This window comes from Carica papaya, chromosome 3, assembly GCF_054855325.1.
Source record: "Carica papaya isolate Zhongbai chromosome 3, ASM5485532v1, whole genome shotgun sequence".
NCBI classification, from domain to species: Eukaryota; Viridiplantae; Streptophyta; class Magnoliopsida; order Brassicales; family Caricaceae; genus Carica; species Carica papaya.
Window position 1 is genome coordinate 30,247,254 of NC_142311.1, and position 24,810 is coordinate 30,272,063.

A 24,810-nucleotide genomic window follows, 5' to 3' on the forward strand; every position below is an offset into this window, starting at 1 on the left:
AGCTGTTTCTTTTCACATTATGCATTTGGGTCTTTTCATAAATTAGGTTAAGTAGATACCCAAATCTGAATATCGTATGCAACCTCCTTTCATACATAACCAAACAACTCCATTCTCTTTTTCCTTTTTGCCTAATTTCCTCCCTTTAATTGAATTTCACATGTATCAGAGTTTAACACACACAATTTCTATTCTAAAATAGTAATTGCTTTCCTGACTTGTAAGCCAAATCTAGAGCTCGGTTCTTCTTACAAGACCTCGATGTACATAGTTTACCTTTAATGGGTTTCGGAAAAAAATTTTAGTATTAACGTATAAAATTAATCGAAAATCACCCCAACTGCTTAGCCAAAAAAATTTATGAACAAAAAAAAAAAAACAATACGTTAGGTTAAAGCAGGTAAAAAAGGATTAAATAGTTTTAGTTGATGATGTCAATTTGTAAGTAAAAACTTTTTTTAGTTATTGAATTACACAATCAAAAATCAATGTTGGGTTTAACAGTAACAGGTGATGCCTACAAAACCACCATCACCAAGCAAAAAAAAAGAACAAGAAAAAAAAAAAAAAAAAAAAAAAAAAAAGAGATTGTTGTAGATATAGAAGAGTCCAAAACTGTGGCAGCTATCAACTGCTAGGTGCCAGCTCCATGAAATGGGCAAGTTAGGCAAATTACAAAACAAAGTCCAAGCAACACTGGGTATATTTCATTATCATAAACAGTTCAGAACTGTAGCATATATGTCTGTAAGTGATGGTGGCAGTTCGATTAGGACAGCCTCTTATAGAAGAAGAATAATAATAATGATAATAATGATAAAAGGTCATTGTTTTCATAGATAAATGGCATCAAATTTTAGAGGTCCAAATTCCAGATCAACAGTATGTCTTGGCATGTTTTCTGCACCATTTTTCTTGATTTACTTTTTCAACTTAACCTCAACCTGCAAAAAAGCTGAAAACCAAGTTCTACTGCTATCCCAACTTATTGAATTAATCAATGGAAATGTTTTATACAGTGAATTTTCCACCAAGGTACGACTGCCCTATCAACTACTAGTAGGGTGTATGGGATATAGATATATATTAACAAGCTCTAGAAGGTTGGTCTGCAAAGAAGAATGAGTTATATAGAAAATTCCCCAAAATTTGTTTTTTCAACCAGCTGGACAAATGTTATTTACCATTTTGACAAGCCTGCTTGCAAGCAATAAAAGAAGATAGGCTCTGAGACTGCAAATAGAAATATGTTTTAATAAGATGCAAAAAGTGAGTTTATTATTGCACATCTTTTGTATTCCTCATCTTTTCAAAGTAGAAATCCTCTCAACACATAACCCAAGTTTTGAAGATTCTTGGTTTGTATTCCTGAATGCTAACTTCCATGGTAAATATTCTCTTTCAGCCTCTCCTTTTGGCTGCTAGCCAAATGGGAAAAAAATCATGCCTCTACACCTACTATGTTCATCCGGTCTAGCACCCTTACAGCATCTTTCTTTTGTTGCTTTTTGAATATCCATACACACCAAACCCATATACTCATGAAGAACAGATGAATTTTTTTAACGAAAGAAGAGCAGGTTAAGAACATTCCTGAAAGGGTTAAAGAATAAAGCATAAAGCAATGAGTTCTAGAGCTTCGCAAAGACTTCATTTTATTTTTTTAATTCTTCAAACAACTTTCGGTAATGAGGGGAAAGGTATAATCCTTCCACCTCACTGATAATACCTTATGTAAACAATGAAGGAAAGAAGAAAAATTTCACTTGTTACAAGCTTTACAAATTATATGGCAAGATCTAAGCCTGATAATCTCTGACATGTCAATGGAAGTCAGAGAACCAAAAGTGAGGTGGAAATATACACAAAAAGAAAATGGTTGCATGTATAACTATAATATAAAATATTACAAAAACAAAAGAGAGAGGAACTTAACAGTCATACCATACAAGCAAACTTGGCATGAAGAAAAGAACTTCTCAGAGATTATTGCTATTTACCTTGATCTCTATAAGTTCCTCAATAGGTTGCCGGCAAATAGGGCATTTATTTGACTGAACCCTCAAAGCTTTTGCACAGTCGCTGCACATGCACTGCAAGACAAAACATATATTGGCTTCAAGTATATCCAAGTGAGATTCAGAGTGGAGAAAAGAGAAAAACAGAGAGCAGGCCTGAAAACAGGCCTGTCATAAACAGATGGAGCTTTTTCCTAAGAACTTCTAAGAAAATTCTTATGACCATTTTTTCCAAAAGCTAGATCTAAGTGAACTTCGAGAAAATTTAGACATGAACAAATAAAAGGGGGAAGAATCTCCGTCAAAGCAAGGAGAGAGATGAATGTTTCAATCATTGTGGCTGTTGCAAATGTTTCTAATCCCAGAAGCAAATTTTCTATATAAGCACTCCCATTCCCCACCCCTACTGATTTTAACTTTCAACAGCATATAACATACTGTTCAGTTAATATGCAGAAAAAAAAAAACAAACAAACAAAAGCAAGAATTGCAGTAATTAAACAATTCAGGGGGAACCCTCACCATATGTCTGCAAGGTAATACAGCAGTATCCTTAGGTTCAGACATACAAATCACGCACTCCTTCCCTGGGTCACTATCATCAAAACCTTCTGCTGTTGCTGAGCTTCCAATTCCATATATCTCACGCAGCTCATACCGAACTCCATCAACCCACAATATCTGTCTTATTACTTGCACCTTGAAAGAATCATTATTGTTTTTCTCCAGAACAGCTTGGGTAACTTGCATATGGGCAGATGCATTTGATACAAGTTCATCAAGATTTTCATCAGCTAAGCGTGGTGATACGCGTGTTTCGGCACATATTACAAGGGGGAAAACATCTTCTTCAGCTGATGATTTTGAAAGGTCATCTAACTCAAAGAAGCCTAAATCAATTCCTGTTCCTGAGGGCTGACAAAATTTTTGGCCAAGTCCTTTTTGAAAGGGGATTCTTACTGGCATAAAAGCTTCAGGAAATAGGGGAACAAATCTACAATCTGACTCCTCCTTGGCAAAGTAGAAAATAGTGATGCTGTAAATTAGAGAACAAAAGGAAAGGACCCATGTTAAATTAATGCCAAATATATCATGCGCTTACATCGCTTGTTTAAATGATAAAAGCATAAAGAAAATCATATTAACATGCAGCTTCAGATGCCATCATCTGTTCATAAAATTAATAGCTCACAACCCATAGCAAGTTCAAAAAAACTTCTCATGCTATAGCAGTCATGTTTGGAGAGTCAAGTATCCAACAGCAAGAATCTCTCAGGAAATTCAAGCTTAAGGAGAGGATTTTCATTTAAAAAAAAAAACGATGAACAGAAGAGATGTGCCATTAGAAAAACCAAAAACCAACAGATATCATTCAATCATAAGTGGCATTATTAGTCAAAATAGTCTTAAGGACTAGAGCTAACCCATGCTTTTAATAGAGCTCTGCACCTGCATCTACCTCACATTCTAGATGCTAGTAAAAATTACACTGCTTTTCCAAGAATAATGCTGTTCGACTTTTTCACAAGTACAATGGCTATACAGGAAAGGGAGAGCCTACTGTCTCTAATAGAGCTCTGAACCTGGATTTGTCTCACATGCTAATAGCAATTATACTATATTTTCAGGACTAATATCATTGACTTCATTTCACACCTATAATGGTTATAGAGGAAAAGAGAGACTCCATGGTTTTAAAAGGAGATCTCCACCTGGATCTGTCTCACATGCTACTAAAAATAGCATTACATTAGCAGGACCACTTTCATTATATTGAGTAAATAATCAATGACATATATAATTCAAAATGACAAAAACATTTATATGCAAAGGTGATTCTGTTAAGCTCAGAAAAACAAATTGTTGCTTCCACTAACTTTATAGGGAGGCATATTAAACGAAAACATAAGATCCCGTTAAAATGATTCGTATCATGTTCATGTTATGAGCTTATGTAGAATACTCAATCTAGTAAAGTTAACAGTTCCGTCATACCTAGTACCCCTTATTTTCAAAAAACAACTTATATCATGAAGACAAACTACTAATATACCAATATATCAAGCTACAGATTTTGCATCATAGAAGTGATAATACAATTTCTGTGGACTAGCATTACTGACCTCAAACTGGAAATGAGAAGAAACTATATTGCACAAGTAACATCTTAAATAAAATAATACTCACAAGAATCGCTTAACAAACATAGAGGTTCAGACTGAAGCTCTAATATAACGAAGCAAAAGAGTACATGCCTCAGAAAAGGAATGAAAAAATAACTAATGAAAAATCAATTTTCATAAGAATGCTCTCTCTGAAAAGGAACGAAAGAACATTTCACGAAAAATCAATTTTCATAAGAACACTCTATTACTTCCTGATAACAGGATTCTTAACTGTAAGAAAGTTATCAGACAAGAAAGGATTTGAAATTTCATCACTTTCAATTTCAAGAAATGCCCTTTGATTGCATCAATCATCTAAAAGAGAAAGAGAAAGGAGCGGAATGAATCTAAGAAAAGGACCCATAAGATATTCCCTGGAAATTATACCACTAATAACAACATAATTAGCTGACCGGTTCATACTTTAACCATGTCAGAAATGGACATAAACAGAAAGCAAATAAAGATAGGACTATTAGTGAAGAATAACATTCAGCAATATATAAGTTTGATCTTTTTGCTCCATGTAGAGGGTAGCATTAGAGTAATGGCTCCAGGAGCAATGCAGACTCACTACTTGACAAAGGCAAACTACAATACAGGCATATAGCAAACAAGGTTTTCTGTACTAAATCACACAAGATAGAATATCTCCCATCTTAATACTTTTCTTTACTCAAGTTGCAGAAACCTGAACAGCCATTCAAAAGACGTGATAATGAAACAGAATTTAGATATGGTCTAATTTTCAACCTAGAATAAACTTCAACTCAATTCTGCTAATATGGTCTAATTTGCAGTCATGCTATATACTTAAATTTAGATATGCAGAGACTTCGATAATTTCTTCATACAGACTACTCACAAGCTTTTACTCCTTACAATAAAGAAACAGGCAAACAGAATTTTGGAATGGAGCAAAATTCCATATGAAGGTCATGCCCTAGAATTCTAAATGCTTTAAAGTCCTTGTTCATAATACCATCAATAATATTTTTAGCAACCATGATCCTATCAACATTCCCAACATCCAGAGCACCTGAACTCTTTATTAATACTCTCCTACTATTTATTTTGCAAATGTATGCTCATAGTTATTCAGTATATATCACCTTCATAAACCTTTCTCTAGTACTTAAATCTTTCGGTCCAATCCAGTTCTGCAGATCGTAGACAACTAGTTACATGAAGCTTTTGAATTAGAATTTCCTACTCCCATATCTTTCTGAAGATTCAAAGAGCAAACTTCTTAATTCTTTTCGGGTCTAATTACCAACCAGTCAAAAGTGGCCGAGACTCAGATTCACCAAAACCCACAGACCTAAATCCGACATATAACAAGAACTTAATATAATAAACCAAAAAAAAAAAAAACCAAATCTCCGGTTTCCTTACCTCCCATCAAACATGGCATCAAAGACAAAAGAAACCAGGTGCTGATCAGGGTGCTGCTCATCTATTTTGAGCCGCAACGTATCCTTGTGCACATTTACATCATTCCTCACCTTCTTCGCGTTCTGGTGGTCCACGTACGGCGGCGGCGGTTGCACCTGTCCTATCACCGGAGGCCTAATCGGAGACCACCCATTTGCATAGTAAGGATTTTGATGCTGATGATAATGGTAGTTAAAGCGACCCACCATTGGATTCACATAACTGCATGAACTGTAAGGACCACATGTGTAATGAGAGTGAATCGGAGGAGGAAGAGAAGGCGGTGCGGCGTATGAGTTTTGTGGTGGGGGATACGGAAGATTTGTAGCGTACAGAAGATTCTGAGGCAGGGGCGGCGGCGGAGGAGGAGGAGGAGGAGGAGGTGGTGGAGCGGGGAGAGATGGGGGTTCATGGGAGTAATAGTATAGTGGTGGTGGGTTTTGTGGGTAATGATTGTTTCTTCTTCTGCTGCTAAATGAAATCCCCATTTTCTGTTTGGATGGAAAGAAAAAGTTGATGAGAAAGCAAGAGAAAGTTAATGGAGGAAGAAGAAGAAAGTTGCAAGAGTTGATTTGAAGCAAAAGAACTGTTTGCGTGTTGAAGAAAACAGGTAGATTTCTTCTTTTGACTTTCTCTCAGTTGATTAACTATATGAATATTTTGTCTGTTGGTTCCCACAAAAGATTATTCTTTTATTTTTATTATGATTATGACAATAAAAATTGAAACTTTATTTTTTATTTTTTTGTTTCCTCCATCAATTTTGAATCTCAGCATGTATAAACTAATCATCGATTTTTGACTGAATTAAACAAATATTTTATATAAAAATTGATGAACATTAAAAAAAATAATTAAGCAACCTAATTATTACTAATTTTTTAATTAGTAACATATGATTCTCAAGCAAGCGTGTGGAAGATTGGGCTACAAGTAGTAATTTCCAAGCAAAACCATCATTAACCCAAATTCTTAAATTTATAATCTTCATGTGCTTCTCATCACTTTCTCTTGCTTTGATTTTTCTTTCCCTCCAAACAAACACCAATACCCATGTTCACTTCAGTTCAGCAGATTGGCTAGAACAGTTATATGTTATTAAAAACAATTTTTTTTTTTTTTACGTAGTACTAAAAAAATATTTTATTTGTTGATTTATTTAATATTACAGATAGTTAATCAATGTGGCATTATATTTTCTATACCCAAGACTGCAATGAAATAGACATAAACTTGGTCAAAGTTCTGAGATAGAGATAAAATCAGTTTTCAAAATCTTATTTTAACACTATATATTATAAGGAATAGCAGTTTATATAGGTAAATAAATTGTTAGAAATAGTCGTATGGGATTACATTTTCTAACAATTACCATGCTGGAATTGGAATCTTCTCATACAAAAGTTGAAAAACATGGAATCTATTTGATTGAATTAAAAAAAAAAAAAGTATATAAACCAGATCAAATATCTTCATTATAATATTAGATGTAGTTTTAATACAATATCATGATCAGATTGGAATATGAAAACACCCATCTGATAATTCTTCCATCCAATACATCAACACCAAAAACATGAAGATCAAGATCAAGACAACGATCAAGGCAGACAAAACATAGAAAGACACCACACAAACCCCAACATGAAATTTGCAAAACTTGACTGTTTATATAACTATAATATCATAATTGTTAGGATTTATATATATATATGTATCAGCAAACATCAGGCCTAGGTTTCTTACGAACAGCTATGCATCCTTTCTGATGATCTTTGAAAATTCTGATATCAGAATAATCTCTCAAGTCCTCCAAGCTTACATACTGCTGCTTCACCATTCTTGAAGAATCACCACCAGTGTCATGCACCCAAATATAGGGATGACATGACTCGTCATAGTAATACAGCAAGGTCTTGATGCCGCCATGGGTGCAGCTCCTTCCGGGCATGTAAGCTTTGTATATGCTCTTGAAGTTCAGTCTCTTTGAGCATCCCGGCTTCAAAGTATGGATCTTTTTGAGAATGGATCCTACCCTTATCTGCAACTCCACTTGCCTGTCACTCAGGTTCCAGATCCTGCTGCTCATGCTGGACGCTACCGGGTTATGATCGCGGCAACCATCAAGGCAGCCACCCGTTGGGAAAACTCCGAAGGCTGCCGGCAGTTTTTGTCTTAGGGACTTTGGAATCACATGCATTCTGCAACAACAAATAATTCAACACATAGGATGTGTATGTGTGTATCTTATCCCATATATATAAATCCTAACCCATTTTTCAGATATATATATATATATATATTTGTGTATATTGGTCTACCAACGGCTGTGATTAACAGATGGTGGAGGATCTTATTTTTTATGATATTTCTGATTGGTTTGTATATTCAATTTAATACCTTTATGGAGAGAACCTTAAAATCATTTGTTTAATACTAAAGAAAATGGTAGGGACCTCAAAAGTCACAAATTTTAAGCAGAAGAAGACAGTGCGAATTCTAAGAAGGGTAAAATATGTATAGACATATAGATATAATATGTGTATATATATATATATATATGTGGGACATGTAAAGGTGGCAGCCGCACTGGTCTTTTCTCCTGTTTGTTTGGGAAGATGGAAAAAGAGAGTGGAAGGCAAAGTATTTAAAAGATTGATGATATGGGAAGCCTATGATTTTGCTTCACCTTTCATGATTGAAGGTCACTTTCTGGTTTCCTCATGTTGCAAGTTTTCAAACAAACACCAACTTTACCTTCTCTGTAGGTTAGGGTTTTGCACCGATTATGCTAGTGGATCATTGCTTGGACCGCACTATACATGGGACAAAACTTACTTGAAAATCCTCTTAGACTTAGTGTTTGAAATGTTGTTTCTTTTTCTGTCGTGCAGTAGTCTTAATGGTTTGTGTTACAAAAGTTTTCATGACAGCTTTGGCCGAAAACGAGGATGAAGACGACGATACCTTTGAGTCTCCGCAGTTGCCTATTGTGGCTGAAACAGTAGTAGATCTCAATCAGAGTAGGATTGGTTCAAATTTAACATATATATTTATATAAATATGTATTCGTATAAATATAAATATATAAGATACACTTATTAATGATCAGTTATGTGCAATTTGAAAAACCCACAAAATCAATGCATTTTGAAAAATTCAAAAAGAATTTCTAAACTTGCCCAACTTCGTAATGAATTCTGAGTTCATGTGTTACAGAGCACGTCTCATTCAAATTTAGCAAAACTTATTCTAAACTGTGTTATGATCATCTCTGCTTACACTATCTCTTTGTTATCAAACACAATCCTACAAAGAGAATTGGTATCAACTAAAAGCAAGCTAACAATACTTGTTTGGTCACACTTGGAAAACCCTACCTGTTAGGGTTTCCATTAATTATGAATCTTCAAGCTTTTAAGGAGATAATAAGCACTATCCATAGTAACATGCATCACCTGTAATAGGAGATGCATCTTACAGAACTTCCAGCTAAGGCCATTCTTAGAGACAACAGTAGTAAAAAATACACACCAACAGACAGATCCCAGAATGCACCCAGGAAAAAAATCACTCCCTCTTTAAAATCACTATTTGTCCAGTTAAAAGGACCAAGGCTACAATTCAACATATCCCAATTGTATACTTAGCCGATTCTGCCCAAACCTAAATTCATAAATAATTGAACTATACAACTCATATCTGAGACATCAGATGCTTAAGCAATAAAGTGGTGTATATTCTTTTAAAGGAACAAGAGAAAGAATGTACATGACATGACATGGGATTTATTTTTCATGATTATCATCTGCAACATCTATCTTGATTATGAGTCGCTGATTGAGATCTACTGCTGTTTCAGCCAGAATAGGCAACTGTGGAGACTCAAAGATATCATCTTCATCCTCGTTTTCTGCCAAAGCTTTATCCAAAGCCGTCTTGGCAACTTTTGTAACACAAACCATCAAGATTACTGCACAAAGGAAAACAAAAGAACATTTCAAAAACTTCGAAACTCACCAAAAAAATCTTCTGGCAATAAAGTACATGCTGATTAACTTTTAACACGACATATCAGTTCCATGGTTGATTATAAATCTTAAAGTACAGTTAACTCCAATTATTTGGTTACTTCCTAGAAAACAAACTTCCTCCGGTCTCCCTATGACCAGAAAATGATATTCTTTTTTTGATATAAAAGTTAGTAGATGTATTTATCTAAGAGAATATTGATAACAGCTCAAATGTTATTGAAAGATAATAAGTATTGTACTCTAACCAGAAAATTATATCTTATCCTAAATTGGTTGAAAAGCATTGTACTCTAACCATCAGCGGCCAAAAGTTAGTGATCATTTAACCTACACAGTTCATAAAAGGCACGAGGGATATTTCTCATTCAAAATTCACAAAAGAAAGAACCAACCAAAAAAACTCCCAAAGTATTGATAGTCTCTCCTCCATCTTATCTTCTTTTTTCCCTAGACTCTTCTGTTTCTTAGGCAAATTTTGATAAAAACTTGAAATTTACGCCCTGTGGGTGGCCAGCTCATTTGGTAAATACATTTATACACACAAGGACACGCAACAGAATCCTACTCACACTTGAGAAGTGGCTGGATGAGGAAAGAGTGAATACCTCTTAAATAACTAATTAACAGACCAATTGACTCCATTTAGAACAAAAAAATAAACCATAATATGTTGATGCCCTACACCCAAACATTCTACAGTTACATTCTCCCAAAGGACCTTGGATCATCAAGCTTCCCTTCATTTATATTAGAGGATTTAATGGAGGAGGGCAGAGTTATTTTGCCTCTGTATCCAGTATACGGCAAGCAAAAAAGCCAAATGGGATTGGGAAAAAATAGTTGCCAGCAATTGTAACTCACCAGACACCACAAGGCTCAAAATGAGAAAAACCTGCACCACCATGAAGGAACAAATATATGTCAGGTTACAGGATAGAAAAAGTTTAAAGCAATCATTGTTTCAGGAATTAGAAAGTATATCATTCAAGCTTCTTTCCTTATGACTACCCACAGATTCACATGTTGTGTCAGCCCAAGGTTGTTAATAATGAACAAGAACTTATCTCAACTTTCTTTTGGAGTAATTCACATCCATATATGTATATGTTGGGTTGACATTTTAGATTTGAGATATATTTTAAATTTACATAACCATTTCTGTTAATTGCCCAATCAAGCCAACCAATACTGAAAAAATCCAGAGCACTCGATTTAAGAATAGAGATATTGATAAATTTTTGTGGAATTCCTTCCTCTATTTATTATCACTTTGTCACTATTCAATTTGCAAGTATGTGTTATAGTTATCAGCACACATCATCTTCAAAAATCTTTCTCTAACAGCTACTATTTCCTTTGCATTCAGTTATGAAAATTTAGAAAATTGCATTAATGATTATAAACAACTAGTTAGATCAAGCTTGTAAGTTAGAATTATAAGTTAGAATTTCGTGCTCCCGTGGCTTTTCTAAGATTCAAAAAAGAAAAATCCAAATTTTCTTTTCACATCTTGCCATCAACCAATCAAGTTAAACAACCTCACCAATCAAAACCAAACCAAAAATGGCTTTATAAAGAAAGAAAAAAAAAACAAAATTAAACTATAAGTAGGAAGTATAGAACATAAACTATAATAAACTTTTTTTTGAATGAATAACTATACTAAACTAGAATAGAAGTAAATAGAAAAAATGAAAATTACCAAAAGATGATATAAGACACAGAGAAAGAGAGAGACAAAAGAAGAGAAATACCATGTTAGGTAAAAAGTAGGGATTTACTCCTTTAGAAAAAAATTATCAAAAGAACTAAAAAAATTATACAAAGAAAATTTTGGCATAGAATTCCACTTTGGGCAGCCCAATAGCCACTGTAGTATTATAGATTGGTTTTGACCAATATATATCATACCTAGTATGATTAACATAGGCTGATATGGTCCAGAACAATTTTACCTATATTACAAGTCATAATATGCTATCTCTCACCTTTGTGTAGACCTTTATGCTTCAAAATAACTATTTTTTAAAAATCCAAAAAAAAAAAAACACCCGAGCATGTGTTGACAGTTAAAAAGACATGTCTTGACAGTTGAAAAGATGTAGATGATGCCTCAAATAGACATTCCACAATCCTTACCCAACGAGAGGTTGAAAACTCATTCCATCCATGTGTAACATCAGAAAGATCCTTGAGAGTTGTTCCAACATACACTAGTGCAAGCGTTATTGGCTGCAAAAAAAAAAAAAAAGAGTATCAGACACATCCAAGACAAGAACCTACCCCATACTACATTATCAATAATCTCTCTTATACAACCTAGCATGAATATTAATAAACTGATCCAAGAAAGCAATTGTTTTCTTCACAACGAAACTAATCAACTCGTCCTGATTGTTCCACATACAAAAAACTGTTCAGCAGAGAGAACCTCCAGTTCTCTGTATACTGAACCATGCAAACACTATGATGTTACTACTAACAAGGTCCAATAACTACTTCTAGTGTTTGTAGGTTTATATTCAAGAGGGCTTTATTACCTCTTTTATTTGTGACGCAAGGAGGATAAATTCTCGTTGCAGAAAGGGGACACTTAGCTGGTGGGTGCTACTGTTGGATAAAACAGAAGGGATTAAGGACTATTTCTCCCCTCTATTAATTCTTGGGAAGACAAATACTTTTTTGGCATCTCTTTGCACTAAGGTGCATTACCTATATGAATATTTTCTTTCTATAGACTGGCCACTGTTCTTTATTCAATTGTTCACTATGTTGTTTCAACCTATTCTTTCTTACTTCTTTGTTCTAAAAAACATTTGGAGGACAACTAGTCCTCCAGTTATGCCCTTTGTTTCCCTTCCTCTTCAATAATAGTTTTTTTTTTTCAATAACATTGAACTGAGACAGGATAGGTGCCTCCCATAACTGAATCCAAATTCACAAGCCATATGCAAGCATCAATTGAATTCCCAACTAAACTACCCACACTTGCTACTGACAGAATTTTCTGTTTATGACATAATTAATTTTATAGGAGTATCATTGTTAACAGACAGGAACTAAATATTTGCTGAGATGCATTTTCAAGAAGAGTATCATCCTTCATCCTTTATTTGTCCTCGTGCCAATATTTTTTCCTACAGCGTATACATTGATATGCAAAACTCGTGCCAAACCATTAACTTCTGTATCATACTAGAGATTATGTACAAAAAGAATCAACTGATATATAGCATGGTACAGTCAGGTTTCAAATGACAGTTTTAGGATTTCTGCGAATAAAAGACTACTCTACTTATTGATTCATTTACATACAAGGCAGACAAATTGTTATGAGATACCAAACACCATAGAATCTAAATTTTATTAGAAATTCATGAATAATGATGCTTGTAGCGTATGCTTAATATATCAGGCCACTGGACCAAAAGACTATTAGTTTAAAGAGATAAAAAAGATACCATCATTCCCAGCCATGAAGCCAGCATGTATGAGCCAACTGGAACAGGAGTGACAGACAGAAGGTAATTCAACATGTTGAATGGGAGCAATGGAACAAGTCGAAGCAGCAACACAATCTGTCATCAAGAAAATAATTAACCGAAAAAAGTTTTAAAAACCAAATTAAGAAATTAGTCAATAGAAACTACAATTTTTGCAGTCATAGTCACATTTCTTCTTTGTGAAAAGTCCAAGAGATATGCAAGAATGCTATATAAGAATTTTTCAGTGCACAAATGCATGATTATGAGAATTTTAGTCTTGACTATCTTCATATGCAAACTTCCAATGTTAAAATTGCAAATTTGTATTAATCTTGAAACGCATAATTAGCATCTCCTTGGTGCCAAACCAAACAATCAGGAATACAGGCATCTAGTTTGAAATTCTCACAAATTCATGGACCGGTTGAACAATCAAAACATAGGTATAATACACATTTAAAGCACAACTTGTACTCTTCCAGATATCCATTGTTCATGCCATTGGTTTTTAGCCCAGTGAACTTTTCACTGGCTTAATCACAACCCTCAACAATCAACAGCCTTGGCCCGGCAGTTAGCCAAGTCCCTAACTATGTTACAAACTTACTTTCGACTTCTATCTCGTGTAACATTAAAATATATATTACATTGTACTAAAAAAATAATCACAAATTCAAACTAAAACTAAAAGTAGATTTAATTCTAAGATTCACCAATTCACTTCATATCCATCAGGTGCAAATAGTTACATCTGCTCATTGCTTCATTGTCAGTCTCATAGTTCTGCAGTCACTCCCTCTTACTATTATAAGAAAAGGTCGGCAAATGTAACACGTAGAAGAAATCGAAGGACAAATTGCGAGCATCCAGTCATTTAAAAAATATCGAATATGAACACAAACCTTAAAACCAGATCTTTTTATTGCAATTGCAACTGACCGGAACTTTGGATAATCCTTCAACTTGGAAGCAACATAAGATTTCCCTATCTATAAAAGAGAAACACATTAAGATACAAATAAAACAATATAAACAGTTTAAGACACTACCAAAATTATCAAAATGGACTTTGGAACAGAATATCGAAAGATTAACCAAAAATTAACTGCTAAGGAAAATAAAACATTGTCGACCAAAATGCTAAGATCCTCACGGCAATCCATCAATAATGATCAATTATAACAAAATGGGCACTCTTTGGAACAATTAGTAGTGTATCTACCACTGGAAGTGTTCAGAAACTTACCGTACGGCCAAGGAGAAAAGCAGCCCCAGCACCAACAGTAGCACCAATAGAGTCAGCCACAAAGCCCACAGTTAATCCGAAAAGATAACCACCACCAAGCTAAACGATGGAAGCCAAATCGCATGTAAGATGGCACTTACTTAAATACTCTGCTTTATATGTAACTATTGTTGGAAAGGGTGTGCACATTAAGTAATATGATTGAGACTAAGAATCAATCACACATACAAAGACATGAGATTGCAAAAGGGAAACACCAAGTAGACATTGTCATTACCAACTAATATTGCACACCAATCATAGAAAATCTAGTACCATCTTCAATTAATTAGAAACAAATCATATTCATAAACGCTGCCTGGTTAGATATGAAAGCTGGTGTTTGCAATTCTAATTCAATGTATTGCACAATAATCTTCTCAACCAAGAATCGCTTACCAATTCCCAGAGAAAGGTAAAGGATAGGGAAAAGGACAAGCTATAAATAATCTACACACGAGTTACAAAATTTTGGATCACACTCCACCAGCAACCTTATCCTTCCTTGCTATTCCTATAACCAAGAGAAACTCGTAATCTATTGTCTCCACGATGAGAAAAAGAGACTGAGGCTTTTCCAAGCACTTTTTCATGACAAAGGCATAAGTGCAAAAGAGCATAATGCAGTTAAGAATGAAATTAAATTATAACCAGGCAAGGAAGCAAGGGAGCAACTTTTTACACTGTTTTTACATAGTTTATAGTTGATAAAACCAAGATTTAATGTAAACTCTATTGTCATTTTCGTACTTTCGACTACTTGAAGAATTTGTCTTTTTTCAATTACTTAGAGAATTTGTCTTGCTTCTTTCCTTTTTATGTTGTTCAAAAGATTTTACCCACATTTTTTGCATTAACTTCCTAATATATTTAACCAAGACATAATAAAAAGTCTAATGCATTTCGATTTTGATAAAAGGAATTAGAAAGCAACTGCCCAAATTCCTACAGACACAGGCCAATATTTGAGATTGTGAATTCAAATATTGATGGAAGTAATTTAACAATCTCAACAAAATAAGCAAAACAAAAAAGAGTAAATTTTCTCTGAAGAAATTAGAGAGCAAAAAGGATTAGCTAAAGCATAAGGGTAAGAATTGAATGCTTACAGTAAGTATGGATGCTGGAACAGCCAAAACTGTCAAAGGAATGTAAGCCACTGCCCTGCATATCATTCAGAGAAATATTAACTGTGTTAACAAAATTGGAAATACTTGGGTTTGTTCCAGTCATATGGGCCAAAGAATAAGAACATGATGACTACAGTGAAAATATGACAGGATAAAAACATTTAATAGTAACAAGTAAGTATTTATTGCATTTTTGTGAAAATAAGACATATTGCAAAAATAGTTACAAAGATATTACGAAAATAAATACTTCCCGGGCATTTGCCATTTCCTCTTCAAAGCTGCTTATTGGCACTTACAAAGTACTCTACTTAGAAGTTATTAAGCAGTAGATTCAAACAGAATGTTAAAAACTGTTTGTCAACACGTTAAAAGCAAATCCAAAGACACTTAATTACATTACAAAAGACAGAAAACTAAAGATCACTTACAGAACAAGTGGACCCCAGACCCCAAGATCCTTATCAACCCATAACAAAAAGTCTTTCAGAAGCTGCATGAAGAAATAATCAGATCAACATCTGCAAGGAGCTCATCCAAGAAAGAACCATCTTTATACATGTCAAGTTAGTTACAAGGATATGATGGTAGCCTGGAATATTATGTTTTAGAAATGACATATAGCATTCATATATACTGTAGAGCTCAAAATTAAGCAATGACGCTATTAAAACTACTCTGTGATCTTAAGACGGTTTTATCAAAATAAGCTAGCTTAAGTCCAAGTGAAATTAGAGCATGCGGAGGAGTTATTTCCCCTTTTCAACCAAATCTTTTTTTTTTTGGGATCGAATTCTGCCCTATGGTCAACCTAAATTCAGATGCTCATCTAATTAAGAAACAAACAGGCAAAAACCAAAATTCTCTCAGAAAGATTGAAAGTCAATTAAACAAGACTCTATTGATCCCCAATTAGCAAGATATACACAAAAACAAGCCATAAAATCCCTAAAGAATGCCAGGTAAACAAAAAATTGAACCGAACCCAAATTCAAATTATCAAGGTTCACCAAGAACACCAAATGCTGGTCTCAAGAACCCATAAAGAACAGTGAAATCAACATATATCCAGAATATAAAATCAGAAAGAAAGAAAGAAAGGAGGAAAGGGGGGAATTGGTACCTTTTCTACGGGAAGGGTGAAACAAGCAAAGATAACAGCGGCAATGAGAAAGAGAAGAAGGGCGATCCTGAGCGCAGAACCCCAGGTAAACGCCATTGAGAACCTGCGACGCCAAGGTCTGCAGTATTTTTCGTCGTAGTCGTTGCCTGATAGAGTTTGCTTCAAGGATAAGCGAGCCCTTAATCCCTCTACGTTTGCCAGATTTTGGCTGTGGAAAAGAACCCTAGAAAGCCAATGTAGATTTCTCTATGTGGATACCGTCGGTTCGCTTCTGAATTGCATACCCATCATCAATCAAAGATACTCGAGAAGGAAGTCACCTCTTTCTCTCTCTCTCTCTCTCTCTCTCTCCCCCTCCTGACCTGACCTGGTTTGATGCTCACGCTATAAGTGGGGATTTTGTGTGGGAAGCTGCTCAATTAACATAATTCCAGAGGCTCTGTAATAATAATATTATTTTATTGTTATTACCATTTTATTTTTTATTTTTTATTTTTTAAAAAAATAACGCTAACCTATAATTATTCTCACATGTTTTATATAATAAAATTTATTAATTTTTTATTATTTATTTACCATTTTTACATATTGTTATTTTATAAAAAAAAAATTATTATTTATGTACTATTTTTTAATTTATATAAAGACAGATAATTACAATTTTTTTTTTTATTATATGATTCGGTCATGGTAAAATTATATATAAAATTACACATTAAATAGACTAAAATTCTGTTCTTAAATTGATTTCTTATAATTTTAGATGGAGTTCTTAATACATTTATTATTATAACCAACTCATTATTATATTTTTAATAAAATTTTAATTTTTTTATAATTAACTCTTTATTGTAAATAAATAAATAAAAACTATCATTTAGAAAATATGTTAAATTATTTTTTTAGGTAATTGAACATGGGCATCCTATTCCAAGTATTTAAATGTTTTAGGAAAGAGAAGTAATTATAATTAACCCTTGGGGTTAATTGTGGCTTTACATTAATTATGTTTATTTGCAATTATATCAGCTTTGAGTACGTGTAATTATTAATTTATTTACACGCAAATTACCTTTTTTTTATTATTATTTTTAAAGGAACATTTAGTTGTTTAACATTTTAATGTACATGTAAAAAAGATCTTCAATCTTTATAATAAGCTTTGGAAAAGTTAATACTCACCCAAATAGAACTCAGTCATTATCTCTTGATATATATATATATATATATATATTTTAATTTTAGCAATAAGAATAATATTATTTAAACTTGATTTTCTGTAAAATATGTCAGATGATCAAAAGTAAAATGCACACGTGGATTAACCCTTAATTCTACTACATTATATTTTTATTTAATTATTTATACACCAAATTTAGTCATAGTTTAAGAGATGTTTTAGATTATTTATTTCCTACTTAATTTTAAGAATTTTATATTCACATTTTAATATAAAACGTATAGTGCATATGAGTTTTTAACATTGACTTTAAAAATATAGATTTAATTATCTTGTTGTTTCTTTTTTAATAACTTACTTAATTATCTTTTTAATATCTTATAAAAATTTAAAATGTATACGTAAACCAATATGAATAGTAAAATATTTGTAATAAAAAATATATATTTATTAAACATAACAACTTAATTTGTGGAATCCACTTCCTATTGAAATGATTAACTATTTATTTTTAAATAAAAAAACTACATGCTTTTAAGTAACTTAAAGTTTACCATCTTTAAACACATTTCTTCAAATAATTCAAGCCATCAGTCTTGCACATTTGATGCATATATATAATTTTAAAAACCTTATTATTATCTTCAATTCTAAAATAATATATTTTTATTCTCTGTTGACTAAATTCATCTAACTTGGATTGAATATGAAATTAATTTCAAATTAAATGCAATACTCATTTAATTTTTTTTTATCACTTTTGTGTTCCGTTCTCCTTATTTCATAAAACTATAATTGAATTCAACTTGAACATACCAATTTTTTTTTTTTTTTTTTTTTGTGAAATTTTAGCACTAAAATTAATAGAATTAAGTAATATTTTCGTTTGTTACGTGAATAAACTAGATGACAGATTGTAACAAACTATAGAAATTGGCAATAAATATATACACACAACTGTTATATGGTTAACATGTCTGTTTGTTTTTTTTTCTAATTTAAATGTAATAATTTTTTTTATTTATAAAATTTTTATAAATAATTAATTTTATTAAATTTTTTAAAAAAATAAATTAAGAATGAAATTGAAAGAAATTTTGAAAAAAATTCGGTAAGTGTTTTTAAAAGCAAAATTAAAAATATAGAGTTAAAATGCAAAAGGAAAGAAGTTTGATCACGTAGGATGATCAAGTCAGCAGCGCCGGTGGATCAGAGCACGCCGCGTGACAACCCTGCTGACATCGGCATCACACGGAAAGCCACGCGAGCGATCCACGTGCCTGACAATCCGACATCCCAAATCTCATCCCGCGTGCTTGAACGGTTCAGATGCATTCTCCATTTGGATACGATCGGGCAGATGAGATCAATCGCGATAAACGGTCCAGATTTATCAACACAATCAATCTAAACAGACAACGATTGGACGGTTCTCCTTGTTCCACGTCGATGCGAACGGATGACCCAGATCGATACGAAACGGGTATTTAAACATCACGTATCAGAGAACCCTAACCCTAACCGCACATGTGCTCGTTGGAGAACAAGAACCAGATACTAGAGAATGAGACCAACCCCCGGCTGTCATCGCACCAGAACCACTGTCGACTGTCAAAAAAAATAAAATTTTTCCTTATCGCTTGGAATTCGATTTCAAATCTCCCTGTAACTGCATCAGAGCAAAAATTATAACAGATTAGCCAAAAATCGCAAGTAAAGCTCGGTAGAGTCGATGTGGCCAAAATCCTAAAACTCTTCCGATGAGCCCATTTTCGTTTCTCATTTCATACGATTCTTTGATCATTATATTCACCGTCACTTTCTATACATGGTTACCGAAAAATAAATCTTAACCGTGAATGAGAACCGGCAGAATCACAACGCTCGGAAATTCCACTGCCGGTAGATTCGATTTTTTTTTTATTTTTATATACTTTTATTAAAAAATTATATTATAATTAATATATAATGATAGTTCAAATTTAATATACTATAACATAATAAAAGAGCATATGCTTCCTCTATCTAACAAACACACCATGAAAAATCAATGTAATCCATGTATACATTGTGGAACAATTCAATGCAATATCATGAAATTGGGAAAGCAATGATAAGAGATGTTTTATCCTTGATGATATGTACTTGTCTTGGCTTTGTTGGTACATTAAAATATCACAGTTCGACTTCACAAAATTCCGACCAAATTACCGAAGTTGTTTCTCATAACTTGATTGTCAACTATTTGCTTGTACATTCCAAACTTACAATTATTTCAACAACTTTGAAGTTTAAATCATTAATTTTAAAACAATTAAACTTAAATTATTAATAATTTATTACTTAACTCTTATATAAAATTTAAAAATCAAATATATTTCTTATAGGAGAGTTACATAGTGCCTATAGACCCAAAATCACTATATCTGGCTACATTTATTCAGGGGCCATATTGGTAAGGAAAAGTCCATTCAACACATTTCTATATTTGCCTTTTACATGAAAAAGACCCAACCAGAATAAAATCTCAGTTAGACTCAGTAAAACTCTGAACATTAATATTAAATTCATTGCTGATGCCAAAAAATATGTATAATATACCGCTAGAACATAGAGGCGAACCTACTTCTGGCCTAACTAAGCATTTCGGTTTCCATGTTCTTCCATGGCTTTTGCTTAACATAATGGTGAAATATTATCTACGAGTTAACCTCGATACATGCAAGCTCTAGTTTGTCATGAACCCAGAATTCAAGTAGAAACAACTTCTCAACCTCCCCAAGCTTAGCTCTCATTTCTCGTAAATAATAATTGCCGGTCATAAAACCATGAGCTTTCCATTTATATTATACATGAAATAGTACAGAGCTTCCATTATTCCGCGAAAAGATATACAGCATCTTTTCAAACTCAAGCAAATTGTCAGCTCAAATAGTATATAAATAAAATCGCTTGATCAGTAGTACATACCAGAAAGACTGAGGCAGCGTGATGCGAATTCAAAAGCAGTGCAAGCTTTGAAATAAAAAAATATGCAGCAGCAGCCACGAATGTCTAATGATATTCAGCATTGAGATTTCTACCCTCTGAAATTTATAACCTACAAACTTTGGAGCTCGACCTACCTACAATCTTATATATATGGTAACAAATTTACAAACAAATAAAGAATGCTAATTCTCTTGAAACAATGAATCACACAACATATTGAACTTGATACCTCATAGATTCGAACTCCAAGAACCAGCCAAGATGTCTCAAAATGCATTCTTGTGATGCCCTTTCTAGCAAGGCCCACTAGACATATCAGCAAATCTTAGACCATTACAGATTCTATTTCTCCAGTTGATCCACCGAAAAAATCAGCATATGATTTCCATCTGCCTTTGAATTAATTGTTGCTACCTTGCACATAGAACATTGAGCAATATATGAGCTAACATTAAGTCCACAAAGTAGTAATGCCCGATTTCCCCATCTCTCCACTTCATCTTTGCCGGAGCTCTGCCATAATGCACTCCATCATTGCACCGGTTATCATAATGCCAAGGATATGTCATATCAAAGTTATCTATCACTGCAGAAACCAATCCTGCCATTTTCATTTTCTCCAAGAATACCCCATTGAATGCCTCAATTTTATTAGGGTTAAAGGCAAGAGTTCGAGCATATCCACCCGTTGCTATTGTGTGACGGTAAATGATTTTTGGAACCTTCAATCCCCTCTGCCTTATTGACTCCATAACATCTTTCCAGAATGAGGCTGCATAGTCTGCTCCTTTTGAAAATGCTCTTATATTAGGCCAATGAACACCATCATGCAAGCCGGAGTTGATGATCACTGTATCCGGAACAGTCCCTTCGGAGAAGTATTTCTTCAACAAATTTCGAAATCCTTCGTGTCTCAAGGAATCCAAACCTAGGTAATTCTGTGTCTCATTCCAATGACCATTGAAAATGCTAGTTATTCGAACTGACTGAGAAAGGTCTTTGTGGTTTGTAAAGTTCATGTCAAATCTTCGAGGAACAGATGGTATTTCAGGCAAATCCAAAACAAAATTCAGCATGTTCCTAATGGTATCAACATGATTTGAATCGCCCCAAAAGAAAATCCACCTGTTCTTCAAACAATCCCAAGCTGAATCAGTTGAAAACATCTTAAATGAACAATGAGTAGAGTACACCCAGCCATTACTCTCCAACAATCCTAATGAACCATTACACCATGGACTATGACATGGAAAATCCGGCGGCAGGCACCGGTATCTTCCATCATTGCTAATCTGACAATCATCATTCTTTCCATGACGGGTCCATCTCCCGGACCAAATATCTCTAGTGAAATCAGATTGTTTACAAACTGTAATTTCTGGTAATTTAGCTTCAGTTTTGTAAAATTTGATACGAATGCGACGTAATTCCTTATCAAAACCAAACCGTTGAGGCGAGAATTTAAGACCTTGAAAATGTCTAAACAGCAAACTTACAGTGAGATTGAAGTCGCCGGCGAAATCCGGATGGACTTGGAGCAAAACCGAGTACCACCCGTTTCCGAAATCCTTCACCGGGGGCCGAGATTTCCATTTCTCCCCGGAAAGATCGGTTTCAAAATAATCCCCACCCAAACAAACAGGATTACCCGATTCGTTTAGCGCTTGGAATCCAAATTCATGGATCTCACCAGCTGGTAGCTCCACCAAATTTCTTCCGTCCAACCCAGGAATCGAAATCTGAACAGTCTTGGATTCTCTGCATGGCTCCCCTCCGGGCTCCAACCACCTCGCCAGAAGCTTCTCTGTGAATTTAGGTTCCAATTCAGCGAACACCCATTTCAAACCAGTTGAAAATTTGGGTTTTTCTTCTCCATTGTTCTCACGTGGGCTTCCAACGTAAGTAGAATTGGCTTTGGAAGGAAAAGGAGTCACGTTCGTTTGGTTCTGAGTTGACTCGGTGACCGGAATCTGAGTTTCGTTTGCCGCAGAAACAGGAAGATCGCTGGTATTTCCCGCGAAATTTTGAAGGTGGGTTTCGGAGATATCAGAGGAGATGTTAACTTTCATGGAGGTAAAACCATGTCTGAACCTCCAAGCTTCGAGCAAGCTCTTCATGGTACATCCATCAATGCTCCAAACAACCAACATACTTACAAAAACAAGAGCAGTAAGAACACCGAACCGCCATTGATGCAAAGGATTTGACCTAAAAAACGCCCAGTACTTCGGCGAGGGAGCCGAACTCAAGCCTTTCTCCGGCATCTGTCACCATTAACAATAACCACGACAAGAACAGTAAACGAAACTAGAAGAAAAACACAGATTTCAAACACGAACAGGAGAACAACAATTAAATAAAATAATAGAGGGAGATGGAAGTGTTTTCACGCAGAAGAAAACAATTTGACGACAATGCGAATTCCAATTGGCTTTCGTTCAAAGCAAAAAGCTTCGATTATTTTCCCCAACAATAAACGAAAATATTAATAATATAGTTGTTATTTAATAAAGTAATTAAATAAGAGAAAACTACTTACTGGGTATACACTTTAATGGCGGAGAATATTCAATTTTTTTCTCTCCCTTTATCTCCACCCTTGGAATTTTTCAAGATGAATGAATGCGAGAGGATGTATTTTTTCTAACTTGAGAGAACAGAACTTTCAATACTCCAGCCTCGTTGAATTGAAAGCGAGATTAATGGAGGAAATCACCGGATAAATCTTAATGAAGTTCTGGGAGAAAAAAATATAGAAAAAAAAAAAAAAAAAAAGGAAGAAAGAGAATCCTAGAGTTCTAATAGGAGTTGTTATAGCGGAAAAGAGCTGGAAAGCAGGAAGAAGACAACTTTCTGCATTGACGGAAATACCCTTATACTTTCCCAAAAATTCCAAGGTTGTCGACACGAGCCACCGAAATCACGGTTACGACTCCGAGCAGCACCGACATGCGACGACGCAGTGAATCGCGTCGGTGAAGGTGGCGAAGGGTATTAACGTAATTTCATGCATTGAAATAATTAATCTATCGTGACAGCACCGTGCACGGTGGATTGGAGACAACAGTCCTCGTGTTTACATGTTATGCGTCGATGGCCGAATTGTGGACCCCACGCCTCTCTCCACTGATGATCGGAGCCAGTAACTTTACCATTTCGAGTCGAATTAGTTTGAATTTATGAAATATATATATATATATATATATATGTTTTTCTTTTTTTATTGGTCCAATAAAATTGACGTTCACTTTTTCCTTGAGAAAATATCTTTTAATGGTTGACGTTGATTCGAGTGGGCAGTGAGAGGCCGTTATTTTGCTAGCCTCACCGCCGGTTTCGCTATCTCCAATCAATGACTGAAATCAAAATTCAAAAGCTACAAAAGCGCAACCTTGGTAACATTCTATCTCCGGCACGGTTTGTTTCCAAGAGGGTCGGGTCGGGTCATTGACCATAAGGAAACGACGTCGTTTCGCCAGCGGACATGAAAAGGACCTGGATTGGATGTGTCTGATCAAAATCTGAATGGGACATTTAATGGGTTCTTTGGGTTTCATGTGCACAACAACTGAGTTTTAACGTTCAATGGATGACTAATAAATAAATAAACAAATGTGAGAAGAGAGAGTGGAATTGGTGGAGCATAATGCTCCATTTATTTTTGGTTATAAATGAGAGAGAGAGATGACCGCTACAATTTTCTCTTTAAAAAAAAAAAAAAAAGAATTGATTATTCAATGACTTTTTTTAGTAAAATAAAATACTTACCATCTTAACTTACTAATAATATTAATTACTTACTTAATCAGAACTCTTTTATTATTTAAACATAATTAGAACTCTAGATTTAGTTTATTTATGGTGAGTTTTAGATTGGTACGAAAACATCCCTACTCCCAAAGCGTGCGTGTAAGTCACACTTGGGTCCTACCATTCATGGGTCTGATCATTTAGGAAATTGTCAT

The 24,810-nt window shown here is 34.2% G+C and overlaps 4 protein-coding genes across 10 annotated transcripts; all 4 read right to left on the reverse strand.

Annotated features, from left to right (window-relative positions):
• Nucleotides 1–317: 317 nt before the first annotated feature.
• On the reverse strand, nucleotides 318–6,258 carry LUL4 (RING/U-box superfamily protein). 4 transcript variants are annotated; one of them, XM_088216423.1, is made up of 4 exons: nucleotides 5,579–6,257; nucleotides 2,541–3,054; nucleotides 2,001–2,093; nucleotides 318–340 (listed from the first exon to the last, which is right to left on the reverse strand). In XM_088216423.1, exons 1-4 carry the CDS (start codon nucleotides 6,103–6,105, stop codon nucleotides 332–334), a joined length of 1,143 nt encoding a protein of 380 aa, XP_088072549.1. In that variant the 5' UTR covers nucleotides 6,106–6,257; the 3' UTR covers nucleotides 318–331. The 4 variants fall into 4 exon arrangements, with proteins under 4 accessions (XP_088072549.1, XP_088072547.1, XP_021905048.2 ...); XM_088216421.1 differs by lacking the exon at nucleotides 318–340 and adding an exon at nucleotides 603–955 and having other exon boundaries at nucleotides 5,579–6,258; XM_022049356.2 differs by lacking the exon at nucleotides 318–340 and adding an exon at nucleotides 603–944.
• Nucleotides 6,259–7,070: 812 nt separating this feature from the next.
• LOC148268557 (RING zinc finger protein) lies at nucleotides 7,071–9,033 on the reverse strand. Of its 2 annotated transcripts, none has more exons than XM_088216425.1 (2): nucleotides 8,375–9,033; nucleotides 7,071–7,818 (listed from the first exon to the last, which is right to left on the reverse strand). In XM_088216425.1, exon 2 carries the CDS (start codon nucleotides 7,815–7,817, stop codon nucleotides 7,335–7,337), a length of 483 nt encoding a protein of 160 aa, XP_088072551.1. In that variant the 5' UTR covers nucleotide 7,818; nucleotides 8,375–9,033; the 3' UTR covers nucleotides 7,071–7,334. The 2 variants fall into 2 exon arrangements, with proteins under 2 accessions (XP_088072551.1, XP_088072552.1); XM_088216426.1 differs by having other exon boundaries at nucleotides 8,307–9,033.
• A 137-nt stretch (nucleotides 9,034–9,170) lies between these two features.
• LOC110819922 (SNARE associated Golgi protein family) lies at nucleotides 9,171–17,077 on the reverse strand. The gene is made up of 9 exons (XM_088216424.1): nucleotides 16,675–17,077; nucleotides 15,983–16,044; nucleotides 15,531–15,585; nucleotides 14,383–14,481; nucleotides 14,039–14,125; nucleotides 13,113–13,229; nucleotides 11,791–11,883; nucleotides 10,513–10,543; nucleotides 9,171–9,590 (listed from the first exon to the last, which is right to left on the reverse strand). Exons 1-9 carry the CDS (start codon nucleotides 16,768–16,770, stop codon nucleotides 9,406–9,408), a joined length of 825 nt encoding a protein of 274 aa, XP_088072550.1. The 5' UTR covers nucleotides 16,771–17,077; the 3' UTR covers nucleotides 9,171–9,405.
• Nucleotides 17,078–20,665: 3,588 nt separating this feature from the next.
• LOC110819839 (cytochrome P450 family protein) lies at nucleotides 20,666–24,010 on the reverse strand. 3 transcript variants are annotated; one of them, XR_015817998.1, is made up of 3 exons: nucleotides 23,385–24,010; nucleotides 21,075–23,109; nucleotides 20,666–20,979 (listed from the first exon to the last, which is right to left on the reverse strand). XR_015817998.1 is itself a non-coding variant. In XM_088216427.1 (2 exons), exon 2 carries the CDS (start codon nucleotides 23,107–23,109, stop codon nucleotides 21,256–21,258), a length of 1,854 nt encoding a protein of 617 aa, XP_088072553.1. In that variant the 5' UTR covers nucleotides 23,385–24,010; the 3' UTR covers nucleotides 20,666–21,255. The 3 variants fall into 3 exon arrangements, 1 of the variants encoding a protein (XP_088072553.1); XR_015817997.1 differs by having other exon boundaries at nucleotides 20,666–20,986; XM_088216427.1 differs by having other exon boundaries at nucleotides 20,666–23,109.
• Between the last annotated feature and the right edge of the window lie 800 nt (nucleotides 24,011–24,810).